Genomic DNA, 27,833 nt, shown 5'->3' with positions numbered 1-27,833 from the left:
AAACCTAATGCCTGAAACTTAATGCCTGAAACTTAATACCTGAAACCTAATACTTGAAACCAAATGCCTGAAACCTAATACTTGAAACCTAATGCCTGAAACCTAATACTTGAAACCTAATGCCTGAAACCTAATACTTGAAACCTAATGCCTGAAACCTAATGCTTGAAACCTAATACTTGAAACTTAATGCCTGAAACCTAATACCTGAAACATAATACCTGAAACTTAATGCCTGAAACTTAATGCCTGAAACTTAATACCTGAAACCTAATACCTGAAACTTAATGCCTGAAACCTAATGCCTGAAACCTAATACCTGAAACCTAATCCCTGAAACCTAATGCCTGAAACCTAATACTTGAAACCTAATACTTGAAACCTAATACTTGAAATCTAATGCCTGAAACCTAATGCCTGAAATTTAATGCCTGAAACCTACTACCTGAAACCTAATACATAATACCTAACACATAATACCTATAAACTAATACCTGAAACCTAATGCCTGAAACCTAATGCCTGAAACTTACTACTTGAAACCTACTGCCTCAAACCTAATGCCTGAAACCCAATACATAATACCTAATACATAATACCTGAAAGCTAATACCTGAAACCTAATGCTTGAAACCTACTACCCGAAACCAAATACCTGAATCCTAATGCCTGAAACCTAATACCTGAAACCTAATGCCTGACACCTAATGCCTGAAACCTACTACCTGAAACCTAATACCTGAAACCCAATACATAATACCTGAAACCTACTATCTGAAACCTGCTATTTGAAACCTACTACCTGAAACCTAATGCCTGAAACCTAATATGTAATACCTAGTACATAATACCTGAAAGCTAATACCTGAAATCGAATGCTTCAAACCTAATACCTGAAACCTAATGCCTGAAACCTGATATATAATACCTAGTACATAATACCTGAAACCTAATACCTGAAAACTAATACCTAAAATCTAATACCTGAAACCAAAAACCCGAAACCTATTGCCTGAAACATAATACCTGAAAACTAATACATAAATGATAAATAAATGGGTTGTACTTGTATAGCGCTTTTCTACCTTCAAGGTACTCAAAGCGCTTTGACATTACTTCCACATTTACCCATTCACACACACATTCACACACTGATGGGGGGAGCTGCCATGCAAGGCGCCAACCAGCACCCATCAGGAGCAAGGGTGAAGTGTCTTGCTCAGGACACAACGGACGTGACGAGGTTGGTACTAGGTGGGATTTGAACCAGGGCCCCTCGGGTTGCGCACGGCCACTCTCCCACTGCGCCACGCCGACATAATACATAACACATAATATTTGAAACCTAATACCCGTAACCTAATACATAATACCTAATACATAATACCTGAAACCTAATACCTGAAACCCCAATACCTGAAACCTAATACTTAATACATACTGTAATACCTGAAACCTAATACCCGAAACCTAATGCCTGAAACCTATTGCCTGAAACCTAATACATAATACCTGAAACTTAATACCCGAAACCTATTGCCTGAAACATAATGCCTGAAACCTAATACCTGACACCTATTGCCTGAAACCTAATACCTGAAACCTAATTTCCTGAAACCTTATACATAATACATAATACCTGAAACCTATCACCCGAAACCTGAAATCTGAAACCTAATACATAATACTTAATACATAATACCCGACACCTAATACCTGAAACCTAATACCCGAGATCAAATACCTGAAACCTAATGCCTGAAACCTGATACCTGAAACCTAACATCTGAAACCTAATGCCTGAATTCTGATGCCTGAAACCTACTATATGAAACTTAATGCCTGAAACCTAATACATAATACCTGAAACCCAATAACCGAAACCAAATACCCGAAACCTAATGCCTGACACTTATTGCCTGAAACCTTGTACCTGAAACCTAATTTCCTGAAACCTTATACATAATACATAATACCTGAAACCTATCACCCGAAATCTGAAACCTAATACATAATACTTAATACACAATACCCGACACCTAATGCCTGAAACCTAATGCCTGACACTTATTGCCTGAAACCTTGTACCTGAAACCTAATTTCCTGAAACCTTATACATAATACCTAATACATAATACCTGAAACCTATCACCCGAAATCTGAAACCTAATACATAATACTTAATACACAATACCCGACACCTAATACCTGAAACCTAATGCCTGAAACCTGATACCTGAAATCTAATATCTGAAACCTAATGCCTGCATTCTGATGCCTGAAACCTACTATATATGAAACTTAATGCCTGAAACCTAATACATAATACCTAATATATAATACCTGAAACCCAATACCCGAAACCAAACACCTGAAACCTAATGCCTGAAACCTACTACCTGAAACCTAGTGCCTGAATTCTGATGCCTGAAACCTACTCTCTGAAACTTAATGCCTGAAACCTAATACATAATACCTAATACATAATACCTGAAACCTATTACCAATAATATATCTAATACTAAATGGCATTCAGCAACTCTTTGACCTCGAGCGCACTTCAGCGACTGAGAAACTGACGAGAAAGTTTGATGTTCATTCCGCTGAAGCTACGCTCCACCACTTCGCCGTCTAATCCGTCTCCCATTTATTTCCAACCATGACAACGGTGAGTCACATCCAAGTGGCATAATGGCAGCCGGCAATTATCTCCGACAATTTGACTGCAAACTCTCGACTCTCGCTCTGCATTTCTTTTCAGCGGCTAAAATGGACCAGCCGAGACTATAGAGCTGGTCCACAGTTCCATGACCAGGACGAAAACCACACTGTTCCTCCTGAATCCGAGGTTCGACTATCCGGCGTAGCCTCCTCTCCAGTACACCTGAATAGACCTTACCGGGAAGGCTGAGGCTATATAAATATATTATCTGTGGATTGTGAGAATCGGTTTGAATCGACAACATGGAAATTCTCTCGCAGGTCTGGTCAGGGTCTTGAGGAGACCCTGACCCAAGTGGAGGAGTTCAAGTACCTTGGAGTCTTGTTCACGAGTGAGGGAAGAGTGGCTCCTGAGATCGACAGGCGGATCGGTGCGGCGTCTTCAGTAATGCGGATGCTCTATCGATCCGTTGTTGTGAAGAAAGAACTGAGCCGGAAGGCAAAGCTCTCAATTCACCGGTCGATCTACGTTCCCATCCTCACCTATGGTCATGAGTTCAAGTACCTTGGAGTCTTGTTCACGAGTGAGGGAAGAGTGGCTCCTGAGATCGACAGGCGGATCGGTGCGGCGTCTTCAGTAATGCGGATGCTCTATCGATCCGTTGTTGTGAAGAAAGAACTGAGCCGGAAGGCAAAGCTCTCAATTCACCGGTCGATCTACGTTCCCATCCTCACCTATGGTCATGAGTTCAAGTACCTTGGAGTCTTGTTCACGAGTGAGGGAAGAGTGGCTCCTGAGATCGACAGGCGGATCGGTGCGGCGTCTTCAGTAATGCGGATGCTCTATCGATCCGTTGTTGTGAAGAAAGAACTGAGCCGGAAGGCAAAGCTCTCAATTCACCGGTCGATCTACGTTCCCATCCTCACCTATGGTCATGAGTTCAAGTACCCTGGAGTCTTGTTCACGAGTGAGGGAAGAGTGGCTCCTGAGATCGACAGGCGGATCGGTGCGGCGTCTTCAGTAATGCGGATGCTCTATCGATCCGTTGTTGTGAAGAAAAAACTGAGCCGGAAGGCAAAGCTCTCAATTCACCGGTCGATCTACGTTCCCATCCTCACCTATGGTCATGAGCTTTGGGTCATGACCGAAAGGATAAGATCACGGGTACAAGCGGCCGAAAAGGGTCTCCTCTGCCGTGTGGCGGGGCTCTCCCTTAGAGATAGGGTGAGAAGCTCTGCCATCCGGGAGGAACTCAAAGTAAAGCCGCTGTTCCTTCACATCGAGAGGAGCCAGATGAGGTGGTTCGGGCATCTGGTCAGGATGCCACCCAAACGCCTCCCTTGGGAGGTGTTTAGGGCACGTCCGTCCGGTAGGAGGCCATGGGGAAGACCCAGGACACGTTGGGAAGACTTTGTCTCCCGGCTGGCCTGGGAACGCCTCGGGATTCCCCGGGAAGAGCTGGACGAAGTGGCTTGGGGGGAAGTCTGGGCTTTCGACCCGACCTCGGATAAGCGGAAGAAGATGGATGATTGGCTGGTCTTGTGATTTCTCAATGGAATTTTCTACTCACTCCATAACACATTTGCTGGGACTTCAGAAATTTAGCGAGATTGGTCGAAAAAAACACGCCACGCCATTGACCAAAACCTTTTCGCCTGTGATGACCCATACCTCATTAACCTTTCCTCCAACTATCACAATCCTACCACATTTTCCAACCGATGACAGATATCTGGTGTTACCTCATGGTCTCCCCACAGCACCTACGACTGTCTCCTGGACGACCCCTTCAAGCACGACTGGCCGCAGATTCCGGAGCTGCCCGGCATCAACTACTCCATGGACGAGCAGTGCCGCTTCGACTTCGGGGTGGGCTACAAGATCTGCACATCTGTGAGTACCAGGGACTGTCGTTTGCTCCCGCAAAAAACAGAAAATAATTTTGGTGCCTTTGGAAGTATTAGGATTAGCTGGAAACCAGAATAAAGGTTGGGGATCCATGCAAGGATCCGTTAAGACATGCCACTTATAGCAAATTGTCATGCCGGGAAATTACCACTCACAGAGCGCACCAAAAAATGTTTTAAAAAATGTCCCAAATTACCCAGAATCCCAGGTTTTCCGGGTCATTTTTAACATTGACAATTAATTGGCCATTTTTCAAACTGGCACAAATCCCAAATCTCTCAGCTGGTGGGAACCGTTCAACACTCCACCCACCTTGTTCAATCAAGCTACTATTTTCAAAGTTGCCAAAAAAATTCCAGGATTTTCCAGAATTTCCGGTTCTCTCAAAGCCCTTTTTTCACCTCATGTTGGAAAGTTTTCACAGTCCACATTCCTCTTCATTGGGGGGAAAAAAATACAATTTCTCTTTTTGTACAAATACCCGGTTTTCGAAATACCAGGAACACCAAAATACTCATTGTCAAGTCAAAGTTAGTCCCTCAACATTTTTCAACCAATTATGAAATATTCCAACACCAACCCATTCACATCATTTAGGAAAATTGTGCTGGTATCAATATTTTTTTTTAATTTCCGGTTTTCCCGAATTTCCCACATTTCCAAGAAATTCCCATTCCGGTTTTCTCGAAATACCAGGAACACCAAAATACTCATTGTCAAGTCAAACAGTCCCTCAATATTTTTCAACCAATTATGAAATATTCCAACACCAACCCATTCACTTCATTTACGACAATTGTGCTGGTATCTACATATTTTTTTTAAATTTCCGGTTTTCCCGAATTTCCCAGATTTCCCAGAAATTCCCATTCAAATGAATGGCATGGTTCTACTGTAACAATACCCTACAAAAAATGTATTGCATGTTTTAAACCCGATTCTGATCTTTCAACAATCCACCCACACTCCTATATACCGAACGCAAAACATGTTCGTTAAAATTCCCGGTTTTCCCGGAAATTCCGTAAATTTTCTCCCCATTGACTAAGAATAGTAAATATACAATCGACTAAATTTCCCAAATCTCTCACGCGTTTTGAACTGTTCCACACACCACCCACCTTGTACAATCAAACTGCCATTTTCCAAGTTGCAAAAAAATTCCAGGAATTTCCAGAATTCCCGGTTCTCCAAAGCAATTTTTCCACTTCATGCTGGAAAGTTTTCACAGTCCACATTTTTCAACCGTTTCAACTGTTTAAAAAAACATTCCTCTTCGTTGGGTCCAAAAAATTACCATTTCTTTTTTTGTACGAATACCCGGTTTTCTCGAAATACCAGGAACACCAAAATACTCATTGTCAAGTCAAACAGTCCCTCAACATTTTTCAACCAATTATGAAATATTCCAACACCAACCCATTCACGTCATTTAGGACAATTGTGCTGGTATCAATATTTTTTTTAAGTTTCCGGTTTTCCCGAATTTCCCACATTTCCAAGAAACTCCCATTCCGGTTTTCTCGAAATACCAGGAACACCAAAATACTCATTGTCAAGTCAAACAGTTAGTCCTTCAACATTTTTCAACCAATTATGAAATATTCCAACACCAACCCATTTACATGATTTAGGAAAATTGTGCTGGTATCAATATTCTTTTTTAAATTTCCGGTTTTCCCGAATTTCCCAGATTTCCAAGAAATTCCCATTCAAATGAATGGCATTGGTTCTACTGTAACAATACCCTACACAAAATATATTTCATGTTTTAAACCAGATTCTGATCTTCAACAATCCACCCACACTCCTATATACCGAACGCAAAACATGTTCGTTAAAATTCCCGGAAATTCCGTAAATTTTCTCCCCATTGACTAAGAATAGTAAATATACAATTGACTAAATTTCCCAAATCTCTCACGCGTTTTGAACTGTTCCACACTCCACCCACCTGGTACAATGGAACTACCATTTTCCAAGTTGCAAAAAAATTCCAGGAATTTCCAGAATTCCCGGTTCTCCAAAGCAATTTTTCCACTTCATGCTGGAAAGTTTTCACAGTCCACATTTTTCAACCGTTTCAACTGTTTAAAAAAACATTCCTCTTCGTTGGGGCAAAAAAATTACCATTTCTTTTTTTGTACAAATACCCGGTTTTCCCGAAATACCAGGAACACCAAAATACTCGTTGTCAAGTCAAACAGTTAGTCCCTCAACATTTTTCAACCAATTATGAAATATTCCAACACCAACCCATTCACATCATTTAGAAAAATTGTGCTGGTGTCAATATTTTTTTTTTAAATTTCCGGTTTTCCCGAATTTCCCACATTTCCAAGAAATTCCCATTCCGGTTTTCTCGAAATACCAGGAACACCAAAATACTCGTTGTCAAGTCAAACAGTTAGTCCCTCAACATTTTTCAACCAATTATGAAATATTCCAACACCAACCCATTCACATCATTTAGGAAAATTGTGCTGGTATCAATATTTTTTTTTAATTTCCGGTTTTCCCGAATTTCCCAGATTTCCCAGAAATTCCCATTCAAATGAATGGCATGGTTCTACTGTAACAATACCCTACAAAAAATGTATTGCATGTTCTAAACCCGATTCTGATCTTTCAACAATCCACCCACACTCCTATATACCGAACGCAAAACATGTTCGTTAAAATTCCCGGTTTTCCCGGAAATTCCGTAAATTTTCTCCCCATTGACTAAGAATAGTAAATATACAATCGACTAAATTTCCCAAATCTCTCACGCGTTTTGAACTGTTCCACACTCCACCCACCTTGTACAATGGAACTACCATTTTCCAAGTTGCAAAAAAATTCCAGGAATTTCCAGAATTCCCGGTTCTCCAAAGCACTTTTTTCATTTCATGCTGGAAATTTTTCACAGTTCACATTTTTCAACCGTTTCAACCATTTTACAAAACATTCCTCTTTGTTGGGTCAAAAAAATTACCATTTCTTTTTTTGTACAAATACCTGGTTTTCCTGAAATACCAGGAACACCAAAATACTCATTGTCAAGTCAAACAGGCCCTCAACATTTTTCAACCAATTATGAAATATTCCAACACCAACCCATTCACATCATTTAGGACAATTGTGCTGGTATCAATATTTTTTTTAAGTTTCCGGTTTTCCCGAATTTCCCACATTTCCAAGAAATTCCCATTCCGGTTTTCTCGAAATACCAGGAACACCAAAATACTCATTGTCAAGTCAAACAGTTAGTCCCTCAACATTTTTCAACCAATTATGAAATATTCCAACACCAACCCATTCACATCATTTAGGAAAATTGTGCTGGTATCAATATTCTTTTTTAAATTTCCGGTTTTCCCGAATTTCCCAGATTTCCAAGAAATTCCCATTCAAATGAATGGCATTGGTTCTACGGTAACAATACCCTACACAAAATATATTTCATGTTTTAAACCCGATTCTGATCTTCAACAATCCACCCACACTCCTATATACCGAACGCAAAACATGTTCGTTAAAATTCCCGGTTTTCCCGGAAATTCCGTAAATTTTCTCCCCATTGACTAAGAATAGTAAATATACAATCGACTAAATTTCCCTAATCTCTCACGCGTTTTGAACTGTTCCACACTCCACCCACCTGGTACAACGGAACTACCATTTTCCAAGTTGCAAAAAAATTCCAGGAATTTCCAGAATTTCCGGTTCTCCAAAGCACTTTTTTCCACTTCATGCTGGAAAATTTTCACAGTCCACATTTTTCAACCGTTTCAACTGTTTTACAAAACATTCCTCTTCGTTGGGTCAAAAAAATTACCATTTCTTTTTTTGTACAAATACCCGGTTTTCCTGAAATACCAGGAACACCAAAATACTCATTGTCAAGTCAAACAGTTAGTCCCTCAACATTTTTCAACCAATTATGAAATATTCCAACACCAACCCATTCACATCCTTTAGGAAAATTGTGCTGGTGTCAATATTTTTTTTTAAATTTCCGGTTTTCCCGAATTTCCCACATTTCCAAGAAATTCCCATTCCGGTTTTCCCGAAATACCAGGAACACCAAAATACTCGTTGTCAAGTCAAACAGTTAGTCCCTCAACATTTTTCAACCAATTATGAAATATTCCAACACCAACCCATTCACATCCTTTAGGAAAATTGTGCTGGTGTCAATATGTTTTTTTAAATTTCCGGTTTTCCCGAATTTCCCACATTTCCAAGAAATTCCCATTCCGGTTTTCCCGAAATACCAGGAACACCAAAATACTCATTGTCAAGTCAAACAGTCCCTCAATATTTTTCAACCAATTATGAAATATTCCAACACCAACCCATTCACATCATTTAGGAAAATTGTGCTGGTATCAATATTCTTTTTTAAATTTCCGGTTTTCCCGAATTTCCCAGATTTCCAAGAAATTCCCATTCAAATGAATGGCATTGGTTCTACGGTAACAATACCCTACACAATATATATTTCATGTTTTAAACCCGATTCTGATCTTCAACAATCCACCCACACTCCTATATACCGAACGCAAAACATGTTCGTTAAAATTCCCGGTTTTCCCGGAAATTCCGTAAATTTTCTCCCCATTGACTAAGAATAGTAAATATACAATCGACTAAATTTCCCAAATCTCTCACGCGTTTTGAACTGTTCCACACTCCACCCACCTGGTACAACGGAACTACCATTTTCCAAGTTGCAAAAAAATTCCAGGAATTTCCAGAATTTCCGGTTCTCCAAAGCACTTTTTTCCACTTCATGCTGGAAAATTTTCACAGTCCACATTTTTCAACCGTTTCAACTGTTTTACAAAACATTCCTCTTCGTTGGGGCAAAAAAATTACCATTTCTTTTTTTGTACGAATACCCGGTTTTCCCGAAATACCAGGAACACCAAAAGACTCATTGTCAAGTCAAACAGTCCCTCAACATTTTTCAACCAATTATGAAATATTCCAACACCAACCCATTCACATCATTTAGGAAAATTATGCTGGTATCTACATTTTTTTTTTAATTTGCGGTATTCCCGAATTTCTAAAATATTGACACCAGCACAATTGTCCGAGATGATATGAAGGGTTTGGTTTTTTAATGTTTTGGATTCGGTTGAAAAATGTTGACTGAGTAACTGTTTGATTTGCTAACGGGTATTTTGGTATTCCTGGTATTTTGGGAAAACCGGGTATTTGTACAAAAAGAGAAATGGTAATTTTATTTGCCCCAAAAATGTGTTTCCCCCAACAAAGAGGAATGTTTTGTAAAACAGTTGAAACGGTTGAAAAATGTGGACTGTGAAAACTTCCCAGCATGAGGTGAAAAGAGGGCTTTGGAGAACCGGGAATTCTGGAAACTCCTGGAATATTTTGAAAATGGTAGTTTTGTCATACAAGGTGAGCGGAGCATGGAATGGTTCCAATCCCGTGAGAGATTTGGAAAATGCAGTCGATTGTATGTTTCCTACTCATTGTCAATTTTTCATTGTAGAACTAAGAATATGTTCATTCATTTAAATGGGAATTTTATGGAAATGTGGGAAATTTGGGAAAAACCTGGAATTTTAAAAAATATTGATACCAGCAAAATTATCCTAGATGATATGAATGGGTTGGTGTTGAAATGTTTCGGATTCGGTTAAAAAATTTTGACTGAGTCACTGTTTGACTTGATTTTGGTGTTCCTGGTATCCGGGAAAACCGGGTATTTGAACAAAAAAATAAATTGTAATTTTTTTTGCCCCAACGAAGAGGAATGTTTTGTAAAACAGTTGAAACAGTTGAAAAATGTGGACTGTGAAAAGTTTCCAGCATGAAGTGGAAAAAAGTGCTTTGGAGAACCGGGAATTCTGGAAATCCCTGGAATTTTTTTGCAACTTGGAAAATGGTAGTTCCATTGTACAAGGTGGGTGGTGTGTGGAACAGTTCCAAACGCGTGAGAGATTTGGGAAATTTAGTCGATTGTTTATTTACTAGTCTTAGTCAATGGGGGGGGAAATTTACGGAATTTCTGGGGAAACCGGGAATTTTAGGGAACATGTTTTGCGTTGGGTATATAGGAGTGTGGGTGGATTCTTAGTTCTACTGCATTTTCCAAATCCCTCACGAGATTTGAACCATTCCATGCTCCGCTCACCTTGTATGACAAAACTACCATTTTCAAAAAATTCCAGGAATTTTCAGAATTCCCGGTTCTCCAAAACCCTTTTTTCACTTCATGCTGGAAACTTTTCACAGTCCACATTTTTCAACCGTTTCAACTGTTTTACAAAACAATCCTCTTTGTTGGGACAACAAAATGACCATTTCTCTTTTTGTACAAATACCCGGTTTTCCCAAAATACCAGGAATACCAAAATACCCGTTATCAAGTCAAACAGTTACTCAGTCAACATTTTTCAACCGAATCCAAAACATTCAAACACCAACCCCTTGATATCACCTCGGACAATTGTGCTGAAGTCAATATTTTAGAAAAATTCCAGGTTTTCCAGAATTTCCCACATTCCCAGGAAATTCCCATTCCAATGAATGAACATAATCTTATTTCTACGATAAACAATTGACAAAGAATAGGAAATATCAACAAATTTCCCAAATCTCAACAAAATGGCCATTTCTTTTTTTGTACAAATTTCCGATTTTCCCAAAAGTACCAGGAATGCCGAAATACCCATTCTCAAGTCAAACGGTTAGTCCCTCAACATTTTTAAACCGATTATAAAATATTCCAACACCAACCCCTTGATATCATCTCGGACAATTGTGCTGGTATCAATATTTTAGAAAAATTGCAGGTTTTCCCGAATTTCCCACATTTCCAGGAAATTCCCATTCCAATGAATGAACATAATCTTATTTCTATTTTCACAGTCCACATTTTTCCACCGTTTCAACCGTTTTACAAAACATTCCTCTCTATTGGGACAACAAAATGACCATTTCTTTTTTTGCACAAATTTCCGGTTTTCCCAAAGTACCAGGAATACTGAAATACCCATTCTCAAGTCAAACGGTTAGTCCCTCAACATTTTTAAACCGATTATAAAATATTCCAACACCAACCCATTCATATCATCTCGGACAATTGTGCTGGTATCAATATTTTAGAAAAATTCCAGGTTTTCCCGAATTTCCCACATTTCCAGGAAATTCCCATTCCAATGAATGAACATAATCTTATTTCTACAATGAACAATTGACAAAGAATAGGAAATATCAACAAATTTCCCAAATCTCTCACGTGTTTTGAACCGTTCCACACACCACCCACTTTGTACAATCAAGCTACCATTTTCCAAGTTGCAAAAAAATTCCAGGAATTTTCAGAATTCCCGGTTCTCCAAAGCCGTCTTTTCACCTCATCCTGGAAAGTTTTCGCAGTCCACATTTTTCAACCGTTTTACAAATTATTCCTCTCTGTTGGGACAACAAAATGGCCATTTCTTTTTTTGTACAAATTTCCGATTTTCCCAAAAGTACCAGGAATGCCGAAATACCCATTCTCAAGTCAAACGGTTAGTCCCTCAACATTTTTAAACCGATTATAAAATATTCCAACACCAACCCCTTGATATCATCTCGGACAATTGTGCTGGTATCAATATTTTAGAAAAATTCCAGGTTTTCCCGAATTTCCCACATTCCCAGGAAATTCCCATTCCAATGAATGAACATAATCTTATTTCTACGATAAACAATTGACAAAGAATAGGAAATTTCAACAACATTTCCCAAATCTCTCACGTGTTTTGAACCGTTCCACACACCACCCACCTTGTACAATAAAGCTACCATTTTACAAGTTGCAAAAAAATTCCAGGAATTTCCAGAATTCCCGGTTCTCCAAAGCCCTCTTTTCACCTCATCCTGGAAAGTTTTCGCAGTCCACGTTTTTCAACCGTTTTACAAATTATTCCTCTCTGTTGGGACAACAAAATGACCATTTCTTTTTTTGCACAAATTTCCGGTTTTCCCAAAATACCAGGAATACCAAAAATACCCATTCTCAAGTCAAACGGTTAGTCCCTCAACATTTTAAACCGATTATAAAATATTCCAACACCAACCCATTCATATCATCTAGGACGATTGTGCTGGTATCAATATTTGTAAAAAAAAATCCCAGTTTTCCCACATTTCCCACATTTCCAGGAAATTCCCATTCAAATGAATGGAAATATGCATAATTCTACAATGCTCTATATTTTCAAAATATTGTGCATGTTTGAAACCCAATTCCGACCTTTCAACCTTCCACCCACACTAATCTTCCGATATGTCGTACGCAAAATATGTTTACCCTTTCCCAAAATTCCCGGTTTGCCCGGAAATTCCGTAAATTTTCTCCCCGTTGACAAAAAATAGGAAATATACGCCTTGGACAATCAAACTACCATTTTCCAAGTTGCTAAATATTCCAGAAATATCCGGCAGTCTCAGTTCTCCAAAGCCCTCTTTTCACGAAAGTTTTCACAATCCACATTTTTCAACCGTTCCAAAAAAACGTTCTTTTCGTGGGGACGACAAAATTACAATTTTTACTTCTTTTTTTTTTTTACAAATACTTGGTTTTACGGAAATACCAGGAACACAGAAATACCCATTCTTAAGTCAAACAGTTACTCCATCAATATTTTTTATTCGATTCCGCAAAAATTTTTAAATCCCGGTTTTATCAAATTTTTACACATTTCCAGGAAATTCCCATTCAAATGAGTGGACATATTCAAACATCTACACTGCACTATATTTTTTAACATATTTAGCATTTGTTAAACCCAATTCCGATCTTTAAGTCATCCACCCACACTACTTTTCTGATATATCGAACACAAAACATGTTTTCCCTTTCCAAAAATTCCCGGTTTTCCCGGATTTTTTTTCCCATTGACAATGAACAGGAAATAAACAATCGACTGCATTTCTCAAATTTCTCATCCGATTTGAACCAATCCAAAATTCACATGCTCCACTCACTCTGGAAATTTAAGCCAGCATGATTCCCTGTTTCAAAAATTCCCTAATTACCCGGATTTACCAGGAATTTTCCTTTATTGAAAATGAACGGGCAATATACAGACCTCTCCAAATCTCACATTTCTCAACCGATTTGAACCGTTTTAACATCCACATGCTCCACTCACTCTGGACATTCAGGCCAGCATTTTTCCCGGTTCCAAAAATTCCCTAATTACCTGGAATTACCAGGAATTTCCCTTTATTAAAAGTGAACGGGCAATATACAGACCTCTCCAAATCCCACATTTTTCAACCGATTTGAACCATTCCAACATCCACATGCTCCACTCACTCAGGACATTCAGTCCAGAATGTTTCCCGTTTCCAAAAATTCCCTAATTACCCGGATTTACCAGGAAGTTCCCTTTATTAAAAATGAACGGGCAATATACAGTTCTCTTCAAATCCCACATTTCTCAACCGATTTGAACTCTTCCGACATCTACATGCTCCACTCACTCTGGACATTCAAGCCAGCATGTTTCCCGGTTCCAAAAATTCCCTAATTACCCCAAATTACCAGGAATTTCCCTTTATTAAAAGTGAACGGGCAATATACAGACCTCTCCAAATCCCACATTTCTCAACCGATTTGAACCATTCCAACATCCACATGCTCCACTCACTCTGGACATTCACTCCAGAATCTTTCCCAGTTCCAAAAATTCCCTAATTACCCGGATTTACCAGGATTTTTCCTTTATTGAAAATGTACGGGCAATATACAGACCTCTCCAAATCCCACATTTTTCAACCGATTTGAACCATTCCAACATCCACATGCTCCACTCACTCTGGACATTCAGGCCAGAATTTTCCACGGTTCCAAAAATTCCCTAATTACCAGGAATCACCAGGAATTTCCCTTTATTGAAAATGAACAGGCAACATACAGACCTCTCCAAATCCCACATTTCTCAACTGATTTGAACCGTTCCAACATCCACATGCTCCACTCACTCTGGACATTCAGGCCAGAATTTTCCCCGGTTCCAACAATTTCCTAATAACCAGTAATTACCAGGAATGTTCCTTTATTGAAAATGAACGGGCAATATACAGATCTCTTCAAATCCCACATTTCTCAACCGATTTGAACCGTTCTAACATCTACATGCTCCACTCACTCTGGACATTCAGGCCAGAATTTTCCCCGGTTCCAGAAATTCCCCAATTACCAGGAATTTTCCTTTATTAAAAATGAACGGGCAATATACAGACCTCTCCAAATCCCACTTTTCTCAACCGATTTGAACCGTTCCAACATCCACATGCTCCACTCACTCTGGACATTCAGGCCAGCATGTTTCCCGGTTACAAAAATTCCCTAATTACCCGGATTTACCAGGAATTTCCCTTTATTGGAAATGTACGGGCAATATACATATCTCTTCAAATCCCACATTTCTCAACCGATTTGAACCATTCCAACATCCACATGCTCCACTCACTCTGGACATCCAGGCCAGCATGTTTCCCAGTTCCAAAAATTCCCTAATTACCCGGAATTACCATGAATTTTCCTTTATTGAAAATGAACGGGCAATATACAGACCTCTCCAAATCCCACATTTCTCAACCGATTCGAACCATTCCAACATCCACATGCTCCACTCACTCTGGACATTCAGGCCAGCATGTTTCCCGGTTACAAAAATTCCCTAATTACCCGGATTTACCAGGAATTTCCCTTTATTGGAAATGTACGGGCAATATACATATCTCTTCAAATCCCACATTTCTCAACCGATTTGAACCATTCTAACATCCACATGCTCCACTCACTCTGGACATTCAGGCCAGAATTTTTCCCAGTTCCAAAAATTCCCTAATTACCCGGATTTACCAGGAATTTCCCTTTGTTAAAAATGAACGGGCAATATACAGATATCTTCAAATCCCACATTTCTCAACTGATTTGACCCGTTCCAACATCCACATGCTCTACTCACTCTGGACATTCAGGCCAGAATTTTTCCCAGTTCCAAAAATTCCCTAATTACCCGGAATTACCAGGAATTTTCCTTTATTGAAAATGTACGGACAATATACAAACCTCTCAAAATCCCACATTTTTCAACCGATTTGAACCATTCCAACATCCACATGCTCCACTGACTCTGGACATCCAGGCCAGCATTTTTCCCAGTTTCAAAAATTCCCTAAATACCTGGAATTACCAGGAATTTCCCTTTATTGAAAATGAACGGGCAATATACAGACCTCTCCAAATCCCACATTTCGAAACCGATTTGAACCGTTCTAACATCTACATGCCCCACTCACTCTGGACATTCAGTTCAGAATGTTTCCCAGTTCCAAAAATTCCCTAATTACCCGGAATTACCATGAATTTTCCTTTATTGAAAATGAACGGGCAATATACAGACCTCTCCAAATCCCACATTTCTCAACCGATTCGAACCATTCCAACATCCACATGCTCCACTCATTCTGGACATTCAGGCCAGCATGTTTCCCGGTTACAAAAATTCCCTAATTACCCGGATTTACCAGGAATTTCCCTTTATTGGAAATGTACGGGCAATATACATATCTCTTCAAATCCCACATTTCTCAACCGATTTGAACCGTTCTAACATCTACATGCTCCACTCACTCTGGACATTCAGTTCAGCATGTTTCCCGGTTCCAAAAAATCCCTAATTACCTGGAATTACCAGGAATTTCCCTTTATTAAAAATGAACGGGCAATATACAGTTCTCTTCAAATCCCACATTTCTCAACCGATTTGAACCGTTTCAAAATCCACATGCTCCACTCACTCTGGACATTCAGGCCAGAATGTTTCCCAGTTCCTAAAATTCCCTAATTACCCGGAATTACCAGGAAATTCCCTTTATTAAAAATGAACGGGCAATATACAGACCTCTCCAAATCCCACATTTTTCAACCGATTTGAACCGTTCCAACATCCACATGCTCCACTCACTCTGGACATTCAGGCCAGTATGTTTCCCGGTGACAAAAATTCCCTAATTACCCGGATTTACCAGGAAGTTCCCTTTATTGAAAATGAACGGGCAATATACAGACTTCTCCAAATCCCACATTTCTCAACCGATTTGAACTGTTCCAACATCCACATGCTCCACTCACTCAGGACATTCAAGCCAGCATGTTTCCCAGTTCCAAAAAATCCCTAATTACCCGGATTTACCAGGAATTTCCCTTTGTTAAAAATGAACGGGCAATATACAGATATCTTCAAATCCCACATTTCTCAACTGATTTGACCCGTTCTAACATCCACATGCCCCACTCACTCTGGACATTCAGGCCAGAATTTTTCCCAGTTCCAAAAATTCCCTAATTACCAGGAATTTCCCTTTATTGAAAATGTACGGGCAATATACAAACCTCTCAAAATCCCACATTTCTCAACCGATTTGAACCGTTCTAACATCCACATGCTCCACTCACTCTAGACATTCAGGCCAGAATTTTCCCCGGTTCCAAAAATTTCCTAATGACCAGTGATTACCAGGAATGTTCCTTTATTGAAAATGAACGGGCAATATACAGACCTCTCCAAATCCCACATTTCTCAACCGATTTGAACCATTCCAACATCCACATGATCCACTCACTCAGGACATTCAGGCCAGAATGTTTCCCAGTTCCAAAAAATCCTTAATTACCCAGAATTACCAGGAATGTCCCTTTATTTAAAATGAACGGGCAATATACAGACCTCTCCAAATCCCACATTTCTCAACCGATTTGAACCGTTCTAACATCTACATGCTCCACTCCCTCAGGACATTCAGGCCAGAATTTTCCCCGGTTCCAACAATTTCCTAATAACCAGTAATTACCAGGAATGTTCCTTTATTGAAAATGAACGGGCAATATACAGATCTCTTCAAATCCCACATTTCTCAACCGATTTGAACCGTTCTAACATCTACATGCTCCACTCACTCTGGACATTCAGGCCAGAATTTTCCCCGGTTCCAGAAATTCCCCAATTACCAGGAATTTTCCTTTATTAAAAATGAACGGGCAATATACAGACCTCTCCAAATCCCACTTTTCTCAACCGATTTGAACCGTTCCAACATCCACATGCTCCACTCACTCTGGAAATTCAGGCCAGCTTGTTTTCCGGTTCCAAAAATTCCCTGATTACCTGTAATTACCAGGAATTTCCCTTTATTGAAAATGAACGGGCAATATACAGACGTCTCCAAATCCCACATTTCTCAACCGATTTGAACCGTTCTAACATCCACATGCTCCACTCACTCAGGACATTCAGGCCAGAATTTTCCCCGGTTCCAACAATCTCCTAATAACCAGTAATTACCAGGAATGTTCCTTTATTAAAAATGAACGGGCAATATACAGACTTCTCCAAATCCCACATTTCTCAACCGATTTGAACCGTGCCAACATCCACATGCTCCACTCACTCTGGACATTCAGGCCAGAATTTTCCACGGTTCCAAAAATTCCCTAATTACCAGGAATTACCAGGAATTTCCCTTTATTAAAAATGAACGGGAAATATACATACCTCTCGAAATCCCACATTTCTCAACCGATTTGAACCGTTCTAACATCCACATGCTCCACTCACTCTGGACATTCAGGCCAGAATGCTCCCCAATTCCAAAAATTCCCTAATTACCCGGAATTACCAGGAATTTCCCTTTATTAAAAATGAACGGGCAAAAAACAGACCTCTCAAAATCCCACATTTCTCAACCGATTTGAACCGTTCCAACATTCACATGCTCCACTCACTCTGGACATTCAGGCCAGAATGTTTCCCTGTTCCAAAAATTCCCTAATTATCCATAATTACCAGGAATGTTCCTTTATTGAAAATGAACGGGAAATATACATACCTCTCGAAATCCCACATTTCTCAACCGATTTGAACCGTTCCAACATCCACATGCTCCACTCACTCTGGAATTTCAGGCCAGAATGTTTCCCACTTCCAAAAATTCCCTAATTACCCAGAATTACCAGGAATTTTCCTTTATTAAAAATGAACGGGCAATATACAGACCTCTTCAAATCCCACATTTCTCAACCGATTTGAACCGTTCTAACATCCACATGCTCCACTCACTCTAGACATTCAGGCCAGAATTTTCTCCGGTTCCAAAAATTTCCTTATAACCAGTAATTACCAGGAATGTTCCTTTATGGAAAATGAACGGGCAATATACAGACCTTTCCAAATCCCACATTTCTCAACCGATTCGAACCGTTCCAACATCCACATGCTCCACTCACTCTGGACATTCAGGCCAGAATGTTTCCCAGTTCCTAAAATTCCCTAATTACCCGGAATTACCTGGAATTTCCCTTTGTTAAAAATGAACGGGCAATATACAGACCTCTCCAAATCCCACATTCTCAACCGATTTGAACCATTCCAACATCCACATGCTCCACTCACTCAGGACATTCAGTCCAGAATGTTTCCCAGTTCCAAAAATTCCTTAATTACCAGGAATTTCCAGAAATGTCCCTTTTTTGAAAAATGAACGGGCAAAATACAGACCTCTCCAAATCCCACATTTTTGAACCGATTTGCACCATTCCAACATCCACATGCCCCACTCACTCTGGACATTCAGTTCAGCATGTTTCCCGGTTCCAAAAAATCCCTAATTACCTGGAATCACCAGGAATTTCCCTTTATTGAAAATGAACAGGCAATATACAGACCACTCAAAATCCCACATTTCTCAACCGATTTGAACCATTCCAACATCCACATGCTCCACTCACTCACGACATTCAGGCCAGCACGTTTCCCGGTTTCAAAAATTCCCTAATTACCCGGAATTACCAGGAATTTCCCTTCATTGAAAATGTACAGACAATATACAAACCTCTCAAAATCCCACATTTTTCAACCGATTTGAACCATTCCAACATCCACATGCTCCACTCACTCTGGACATTCACTCCAGAATGTTTCTCAGTTCCAAAAATTCTCAAATTCCCCGGAATTACCAGGAATTTCCCTTTTTTGAAAATTAAACGGGCAATATACAGACCTCTGCAAATCCCACATTTCTCAACTGATTTGAACCATTCCAACATCCACATGCTCCACTCACTCAGGACATTCAGGCCAGCATGTTTCCCGGTTACAAAAATTCCCTAATTACCCAGAATTACCAGAAATATCCAATTTTTGAAAAATGAACTGGCAATATACAGACCTCTTCAAATCCCACATTTCTCAACCGATTTGAACTGTTTCAACATCCACATGCTCCACTCACTCTGGAAATTCAGGCCAACATGTTTCCCGGTTCCAAAAATTCCCTAATTACCCGGATTTACCAGGAATTTTCCTTTATTGATAATGAACGGGAAATACACATACCTCTCGAAATCCCACATTTCTCAACCGATTTGAACCGTTCCAACATCCACATGCTCCACTCACTCTGGACATTCAGGCCAGAATTTTCCACGGTTCCAAAAATTCCCTAATTACCAGGAATTTTCCTTTATTAAAAATGAACGGGCAATATACAGACCTCTCCAAATCCCACATTTCTCTACCGATTTGAACCGTTCCAACGTCCACATGCTCCACTCACTCTGGACATTCAGGCCAGAATGTTTCCCAGTTACAAAAATTCTCTAATTACCTGGATTTACCAGGAACTTCCCTTTATTGAAAATGAACAGGCAATATACAGACCTCTCCAAATCCCACATTCTCAACCGATTTGAACCATTCCAACATCCACATGCTCCACTCACTCAGGACATTCAGTCCAGAATGTTTCCCAGTTCCAAAAATTCCTTAATTACCAGGAATTTCCAGAAATGTCCCTTTTTTGAAAAATGAACGGGCAAAATACAGACCTCTCCAAATCCCACATTTTTGAACCGATTTGCACCATTCCAACATCCACATGCCCCACTCACTCTGGACATTCAGTTCAGCATGTTTCCCGGTTCCAAAAAATCCCTAATTACCTGGAATCACCAGGAATTTCCCTTTATTGAAAATGAGCAGGCAATATACAGACCTCTCAAAATCCCACATTTCTCAACCGATTTGAACCATTCCAACATCCACATGCTCCACTCACTCTAGACATTCAGGCCAGAATTTTCCCCGGTTCCAAAAGTTCCCTAATTACCAGTAATTACCAGAAATGTCCCTTTTTTGAAAAATGAACGGGCAAAATACAGACCTCTCCAAATCCCACATTTCTCAACCGATTTGAACCGTTCCAACATCCACATGCTCCACTCACTCTGGACATCCAGGCCAGCATGTTTCCCGGTTCCAAAAATTCCCTAATTCCCCTGAATTACCAGGAATGTCCCTTTATTGAAAAATGAACGGGCAATATACAGACCTCTCCAAATCCCACATTTCTCAACCGATTTGAACCATTCCAACATCCACATGCTCCACTCACTCTGGACATTTAGGCCAGAATTTACCCCGGTTCCAAAAATTTCCCAATAACCAGTAATTACCAGGAATGTTCCTTTATTTAAAATGAACGGGCAATATACAGACCTCTCCAAATCCCACATTTCTCAACCGATTTGAACCATTCCAACATCCACATGCTCCATTCACTCTGGACATTCACTCCAGAATGTTTCCCAGTTCCAAAAATTCCCTAATTACCCGGATTTACCAAGAATTTCCCTTTATTAAAAATGAACGGGCAATATACAGACCTCTCCAAATCCCACATTTCTCAACCGATTTGAACCATTCCAACATCCACATGCTCCACTCACTCTGGAAATTCAGGCCAGCATGTTTCCCGGATCCAAAAATTCCCTAATTACCCGGAATTACCAGGAATTTCCCTTTATTGGAAATGTACGGGCAATATACAGATCTCTCCAAATCCCAGATTTCTCAACCGATTTGAACCATTCCAACATCCACATGCTCCACTCACTCTGGACATTCAGGCCAGAATTTTCCACGGTTCCAAAAATTCCCTAATTACCAGGAATTACCAGGAATTTCCCTTTATTAAAAATGAACAGGCAATATACAGACCTCTCAAAATCCCACATTTCTTAACAGATTTGAACCATTCCAACATCCACATGCTCCACTCACTCTGGACATCCAGGCCAGCATGTTTCCCGGTTCCAAAAATTCCCTTATTACCCGGAATTACCAGGAATTTCCCTTTATTGGAAATGTACGGGCAATATACAGATCTCTGCAAATCCCACATTTCTCAACCGATTTCAACCGTTCCAACATCCACATGCTCCACTCACGCAGGACATTCAGGCCAGAATTTTCCCAGTTCCAAAAATTCCCTGATTACCAGGAATTACCAGAAATATCCAATTTTTGAAAAATGAACGGGCAATATACAGACCTCTCCAAATCCCACATTTCTCAACCGATTTGAACCATTCCAACATCCACATGCTCCACTCACTCAGGACATTCAGGCCAGAATGTTCCCCAGTTCATAAAATTCCCTAATTCCCAGGAATTACCAGAAATGTCCCTTTTTTGAAAAATGAACGGGCAAAATACAGACCTCTCCAAATCCCACATTTCTCAACCGATTTGAACCGTTCTAACATCCACATGCTCCACTCACTCTGGACATTCAGGCCGGAATGTTTCCCGGTTCCGAAAATTCCCTAATTACCCAAAATTACCAGGAATTTCCCTTTATTAAAAGTGAACGGGCAATATACAGACCTCTCCAAATCCCACATTTTTCAACCGATTTGAACCATTCCAACATCCACATGCTCCACTCACTCTGGACATTCAGGCCAGAATGTTTGCCAGTTCCAAAAATTCCTTAATTACCAGGAATTTCCAGAAATGTCCCTTTTTTGAAAAATGAACGGGCAAAATACAGACCTCTCCAAATCCCACATTTTTGAACCGATTTGCACCATTCCAACATCCACATGCCCCACTCACTCTGGACATTCAGTTCAGCATGTTTCCCGGTTCCAAAAAATCCCTAATTACCTGGAATCACCAGGAATTTCCCTTTCTTAAAAATGAACAGGCAATATACATCTCTCAAAATCCCACATTTCTCAACCGATTTGAACCGTTCCAACATCCACATGCTCCACTCACTCAGCACATTGAGGCCAGAATGTTTCCCAGTTCCAAAAATTCCCTAATTACCAGGAATTTCCCTTTTTTGAAAAATAAACGGGCAATATACTGACCTCTCCAAATCCCACATTTCTCAACCGATTTGAACCGTTCCAACATCCACATGCTCCACTCACTCTAGACATTCAGGACAGAATGTTTCCCGGTTCCAAAAATTCCCTAATTACCCAAAATTACCAGGAATTTCCCTTTATTAAAAGTGAACGGGCAATATACAGACCTCTTCAAATCCCACATTTCTCAACCGATTTGAACCATTCCAACATCCACATGCTCCACTCACTCTGGACATTCAGGCCAGAATTTTTCCCAGTTCCAAAAATTCCCTAACTACCCAAAATTACCAGGAATTTCCCTTTTTTGAAAAATGAACGGGCAATATACAGATTTCTCAAAATTCCACATTTCTCAACCGATTTGAACCGTTCCAACATCCACATGCTCCACTCACTCTGGACATTCAAGCCAGAATGTTTCCCAGTTCCAAAAATTCCCTGATTACCATGAAATTACCAGGAATTTTCTTTTATTGAAAATGAACGGGCAATATAAAAACCTCTCCAAATCCCACATTTCTCAACCGATTTGAACCATTCCAACATCCACATGCTCCACTCACTCTGGACATTCAGGCCAGAATTTTCCACAGTTCCAAAAATTCCCTAATTACCAGGAATTACCAGGAAGTTCCCTTTATTAAAAATGAACGGGCAATATACAGACTTCTCCAAATCCCACATTTCTCAACCGATTTGAACCGTTCCAACATCCACATGCTCCACTCACTCTGGACATTCAGGCCAGAATTTTCCACCGTTCCAAAAATTCCCCAATTACCAGTAATTACCAGGAATGTTCCTTTATTTAAAATGAACGGGCAATATACAGATCTCTTCAAATCCCACATTTCTCAACCGATTTGAACTGTTCCAACATCCACATGCTCCACTCACTCTGGACATTCAGGCCAGAATGTTTCCCCGTTCCAAAAATTCTCCAATTACCCGAAATTACCAGGAATTTCCCTTTATTGAAAATGTACCGGCAATATACAGACCTCTCGAAATCCCACATTTCTCAACCGATTTGAACCGTTCCAACATCCACATGCTCCACTCACTCCGGACATTCAGTCCAGAATGTTTCCCAGTTCCAAAAATTCCCTAATTACCCAAAATTACAAGAAATGTTCCCTTTTTTGAAAAATGAACGGGCAATATACAGATCTCTCCAAATCCCACATTTCTCAACCGATTTGAACCGTTCCAACATCCACATGCTCCACTCACTCTGGACATTCAGGCCAGAATGTTTCCCAGTTCCTAAAATTCCCTAATTACCCGGAATTACCAGGAATTTCCCTTTGTTAAAAATGAACGGGCAATATACAGACGTCTCAAAATCCCACATTTCTCAACCGATTTCAACCGTTCCAACATCCACATGCTCCACTCACTCTGGACATTCCTGCCAGAATTTTCCCAGTTCCAAAAATTCTCTACTTCCCCGGAATTAGCAGGAATTTCCCTTTATTAAAAATGAACGGGCAATATACAGACCTCTCCAAATCCCACATTTCTCAACCGATTTGAACCATTCCAACATCCACATGCTCCACTCACTCTGGAAATTCAGGCCAACATGTTTCCCGGTTCCAAAAAATCCCCAATTACCCGGAATTACCAGGAATTTTCCTTTATTAAAAATGAACGGGCAATATCCAGACCTCTCCAAATCCCACATTTCTCAACCGATTTGAACTGTTCCAACATCCACATGCTCCACTCACTCTGGACATCCAGGCCAGCATGTTTCCCGGTTCCAAAAATTCCCTAATTACCCGGAATTACCAAGAATTTCCCTTGATTAAAAATTAACGGGCAATATACAGATCTCTGCAAATCCCACATTTCTCAACAGATTTGAAGCATTCCAAAATCCACATGCTCCACTCACTCAGGACATTCGCCAGCATGTTTCCTGGTTACAAAAATTCCCTAATTACCCGGAATTACCAGGAATTTCCCTTTTTTGAAAAATGAACGGGCAATATACAGACCTCTCCAAATCCCACATTTCTCAACTGATTTGAACCATTCCAACATCCACATGCTCCACACACTCTGGACATTCAGGCCCGCATGTTTCCCGGTTCCGAAAATTCCCTAATTACCCAAAATTACCAGAAATTTTCCCTTTATTAAAAATGAACGGGCAATATACAGATCCATCCAAATCCCACATTTCTCAACCGATTTGAACCGTCCCAACATCCACATGCTCCACTCACTCTGGACATTCAGGCCAGCATTTTTCCCGGTTCCAAAAATTCCCTAATTACCCGGATTTACCAGGAATTTTCCTTTATTGATAATGAACGGGAAATATACATACCTCTCGAAATCCCACATTTCTCAACCGATTCGAACCATTCCAACATCCACATGCTCCACTCACTCTAGACATTCAGGCCAGAATTTTCCCCGGTTCCAAAAATGTCCTAATAACCAGTAATTACCAGGAATGTTCCTTTATTTAAAATGAACGGGCAATATACAGCTCTCTCCAAATCCCACATTTCTCAACCGATTTGAACCATTCCAACATCCACATGCTCCATTCACTCTGGACATTCACTCCAGAATGTTTCCCAGTTCCAAAAATTCCCTAATTACCCGGATTTACCAGGAATTTCCCTTTATTAAAAATGAACGGGCAATATACAGACCTCTCCAGATCCCACATTTCTCAACCGATTCGAACCGTTCCAATATCCACATGCTCCACTCACTCTGGACATTTAGGCCAGAATTTACCCCGGTTCCAAAAATTTCCCAATAACCAGTAATTACCAGGAATGTTCCTTTATTTAAAATGAACGGGCAATATACAGACCTCTCCAAATCCCACATTTCTCAACCGATTTGAACCATTCCAACATCCACATGGTCCATTCACTCTGGACATTCACTCCAGAATGTTTCCCAGTTCCAAAAATTCCCTAATTACCCGGATTTACCAAGAATTTCCCTTTATTAAAAATGAACGGGCAATATACAGACCTCTCCAAATCCCACATTTCTCAACCGATTTGAACCATTCCAACATCCACATGCTCCACTCACTCTGGACATTCAGGCCAGAATGTTCCCCAGTTCCAAAAATTCCCTAATTACCCGGAATTACCCGGAATTTCCCTTTATTAAAAATGAACGGGCAAAAAACAGACCTCTCAAAATCCCACATTTCTCAACCGATTTGAACCGTTCCAACATCCACATGCTCCACTCACTCTGGAAATTCAGGCCAGCATGTTTCCCGGATCCAAAAATTCCCTAATTACCAGGAATTACCATGAATTTTCCTTTATTGAAAATGAACGGGCAATATACAGACCTCTCCAGATCCCACATTTCTCAACCGATTTGAACCGTTCCAACATCCACATGCTCCACTCACTCTGAACATTCAGGCCAGAATTTTCCACGGTTCCAACAATTCCCTAATTACCAGGAATTTTCCTTTATTAAAAATGAACGGGCAATATACAGATCTCTTCAAATCCCACATTTCTCAACCGATTTGAACCATTCCAACATCCACACGGTCCACTCACTCTGGACATTCAGGCCAGAATTTTCCCCGGTTCCAAAAATTCCCTAATTACCAGTAATTACCAGAAATGTCCCTTTTTTGAAAAATGAACGGGCAAAATACAGACCTCTCCAAATCCCACATTTCTCAACCGATTTGAACCGTTCCAACATCCACATGCTCCACTCACTCTAGACATTCAGGCCAGAATGTTCCCCAGTTCATAAAATTCCCTAATTACCAGGAATTACCAGAAATGTCCCTTTTTTGAAAAATGAACGGGCAAAATACAGACCTCTCCAAATCCCACATTTCTCAACCGATTTGAACCGTTCTAACATCCACATGCTCCACTCACTCTAGACATTCAGGCCAGAATTTTCTCCGGTTCCAAAAATTTCCTAATAACCAGTAATTACCAGGAATGTTCCTTTATGGAAAATGAACGGGCAATATACAGACCTCTCCAAATCCCACATTTCTCAACCGATTCGAACCGTTCCAACATCCACATGCTCCACTCACTCTGAACATTCAGGTCAGCTTGTTTTCCGGTTCCAAAAATCCTGAATTACCCGGAATCACCAGGAATTTCCCTCTTTTGAAAATGAACGGTCAATATACAGATCTCTTCAAATCCCACATTTCTCAACCGATTTGAACTGTTCCGACATCCACATGCTCCACTCACTCTGGACATTCAGGCCAGAATTTTCCACGGTTCCAACAATTCCCTAATTACCAGGAATTACCAGGAATTTTCCTTTATTAAAAATGAACGGGCAATATACAGATCTCTCCAAATCCCACATTTCTCAACCGATTTGAACCATTCCAACATCCACACGCTCCACTCACCCTGGACAGTCAATCATTCCAGTTCCGCTCAAACGGCAGCTTGCGCACTAAGGGCGTTCGCACGCAAACCCTGCCATTTTCTAGCCTTTAAACTGATGTCCGATAATGGCGGTTGTGGCGGAAGGTCGCACATTGTGTGCTCCGCAGCCTTCAAAAGGCTTTCTTTGTATATGAAAGCAACCTATTGAATTATAGATGTACGCAAGGCCAAATGTCAGATCAGCTCATCGCCAACCCTTCGTCAGTTGGCGTCTGCCTGGAAGCAAAACGAAAACCGAGCCGCACTGATTATCGTTAATAAAGAAAAAAATATGGAGCCTTATATTAATGATCCGTCTTCGCGGTGAAAGTCACTCACACTAAAGGTCTGAGTCAGATTGAAGGGGATGTGTTGATGCCAGCGGCGGGAGGCGGCAGGCGAAACATGTCAGGAGTCATGACGCTCCCCAGGGGTCCTCAGGCTCGCCAGTAATTAGTCAGTCAATCCGAGGGCTGATGGAAGATCCGCAGAGAAGGTTGCTCTGAATCCCTGATTGCAACTTTGGCTGAAGAAATATGCTTCTAGAGCAGCGCCATGTAACTTTTCAACCTTCATCCAGTATTGTCAGAACTTTTAGACTTAGGCA

The 27,833-nt window shown here is 40.3% G+C and overlaps 1 protein-coding gene across 1 annotated transcript in view; it reads left to right on the top strand.

Moving 5' to 3' along the window:
- Positions 1 to 27,833, top strand: part of adamts3 (ADAM metallopeptidase with thrombospondin type 1 motif, 3) — a 487,969-nt gene that overhangs the window by 312,503 nt on the left and 147,633 nt on the right. The window contains exon 10 of the mRNA XM_061895958.1: positions 4,423 to 4,555. Within this exon, the coding sequence (XP_061751942.1) occupies positions 4,423 to 4,555 (133 nt within the window). The remainder of the gene's footprint in view (positions 1 to 4,422; positions 4,556 to 27,833) is intronic.

This window comes from Nerophis ophidion, linkage group LG01 (assembly GCF_033978795.1).
Source record: "Nerophis ophidion isolate RoL-2023_Sa linkage group LG01, RoL_Noph_v1.0, whole genome shotgun sequence".
Lineage (NCBI taxonomy): Eukaryota > Metazoa > Chordata > Actinopteri > Syngnathiformes > Syngnathidae > Nerophis > Nerophis ophidion.
The sequence above is the reverse complement of the archived record's forward strand: the minus strand, read 5'-3'. Positions and strand labels throughout refer to the sequence as shown.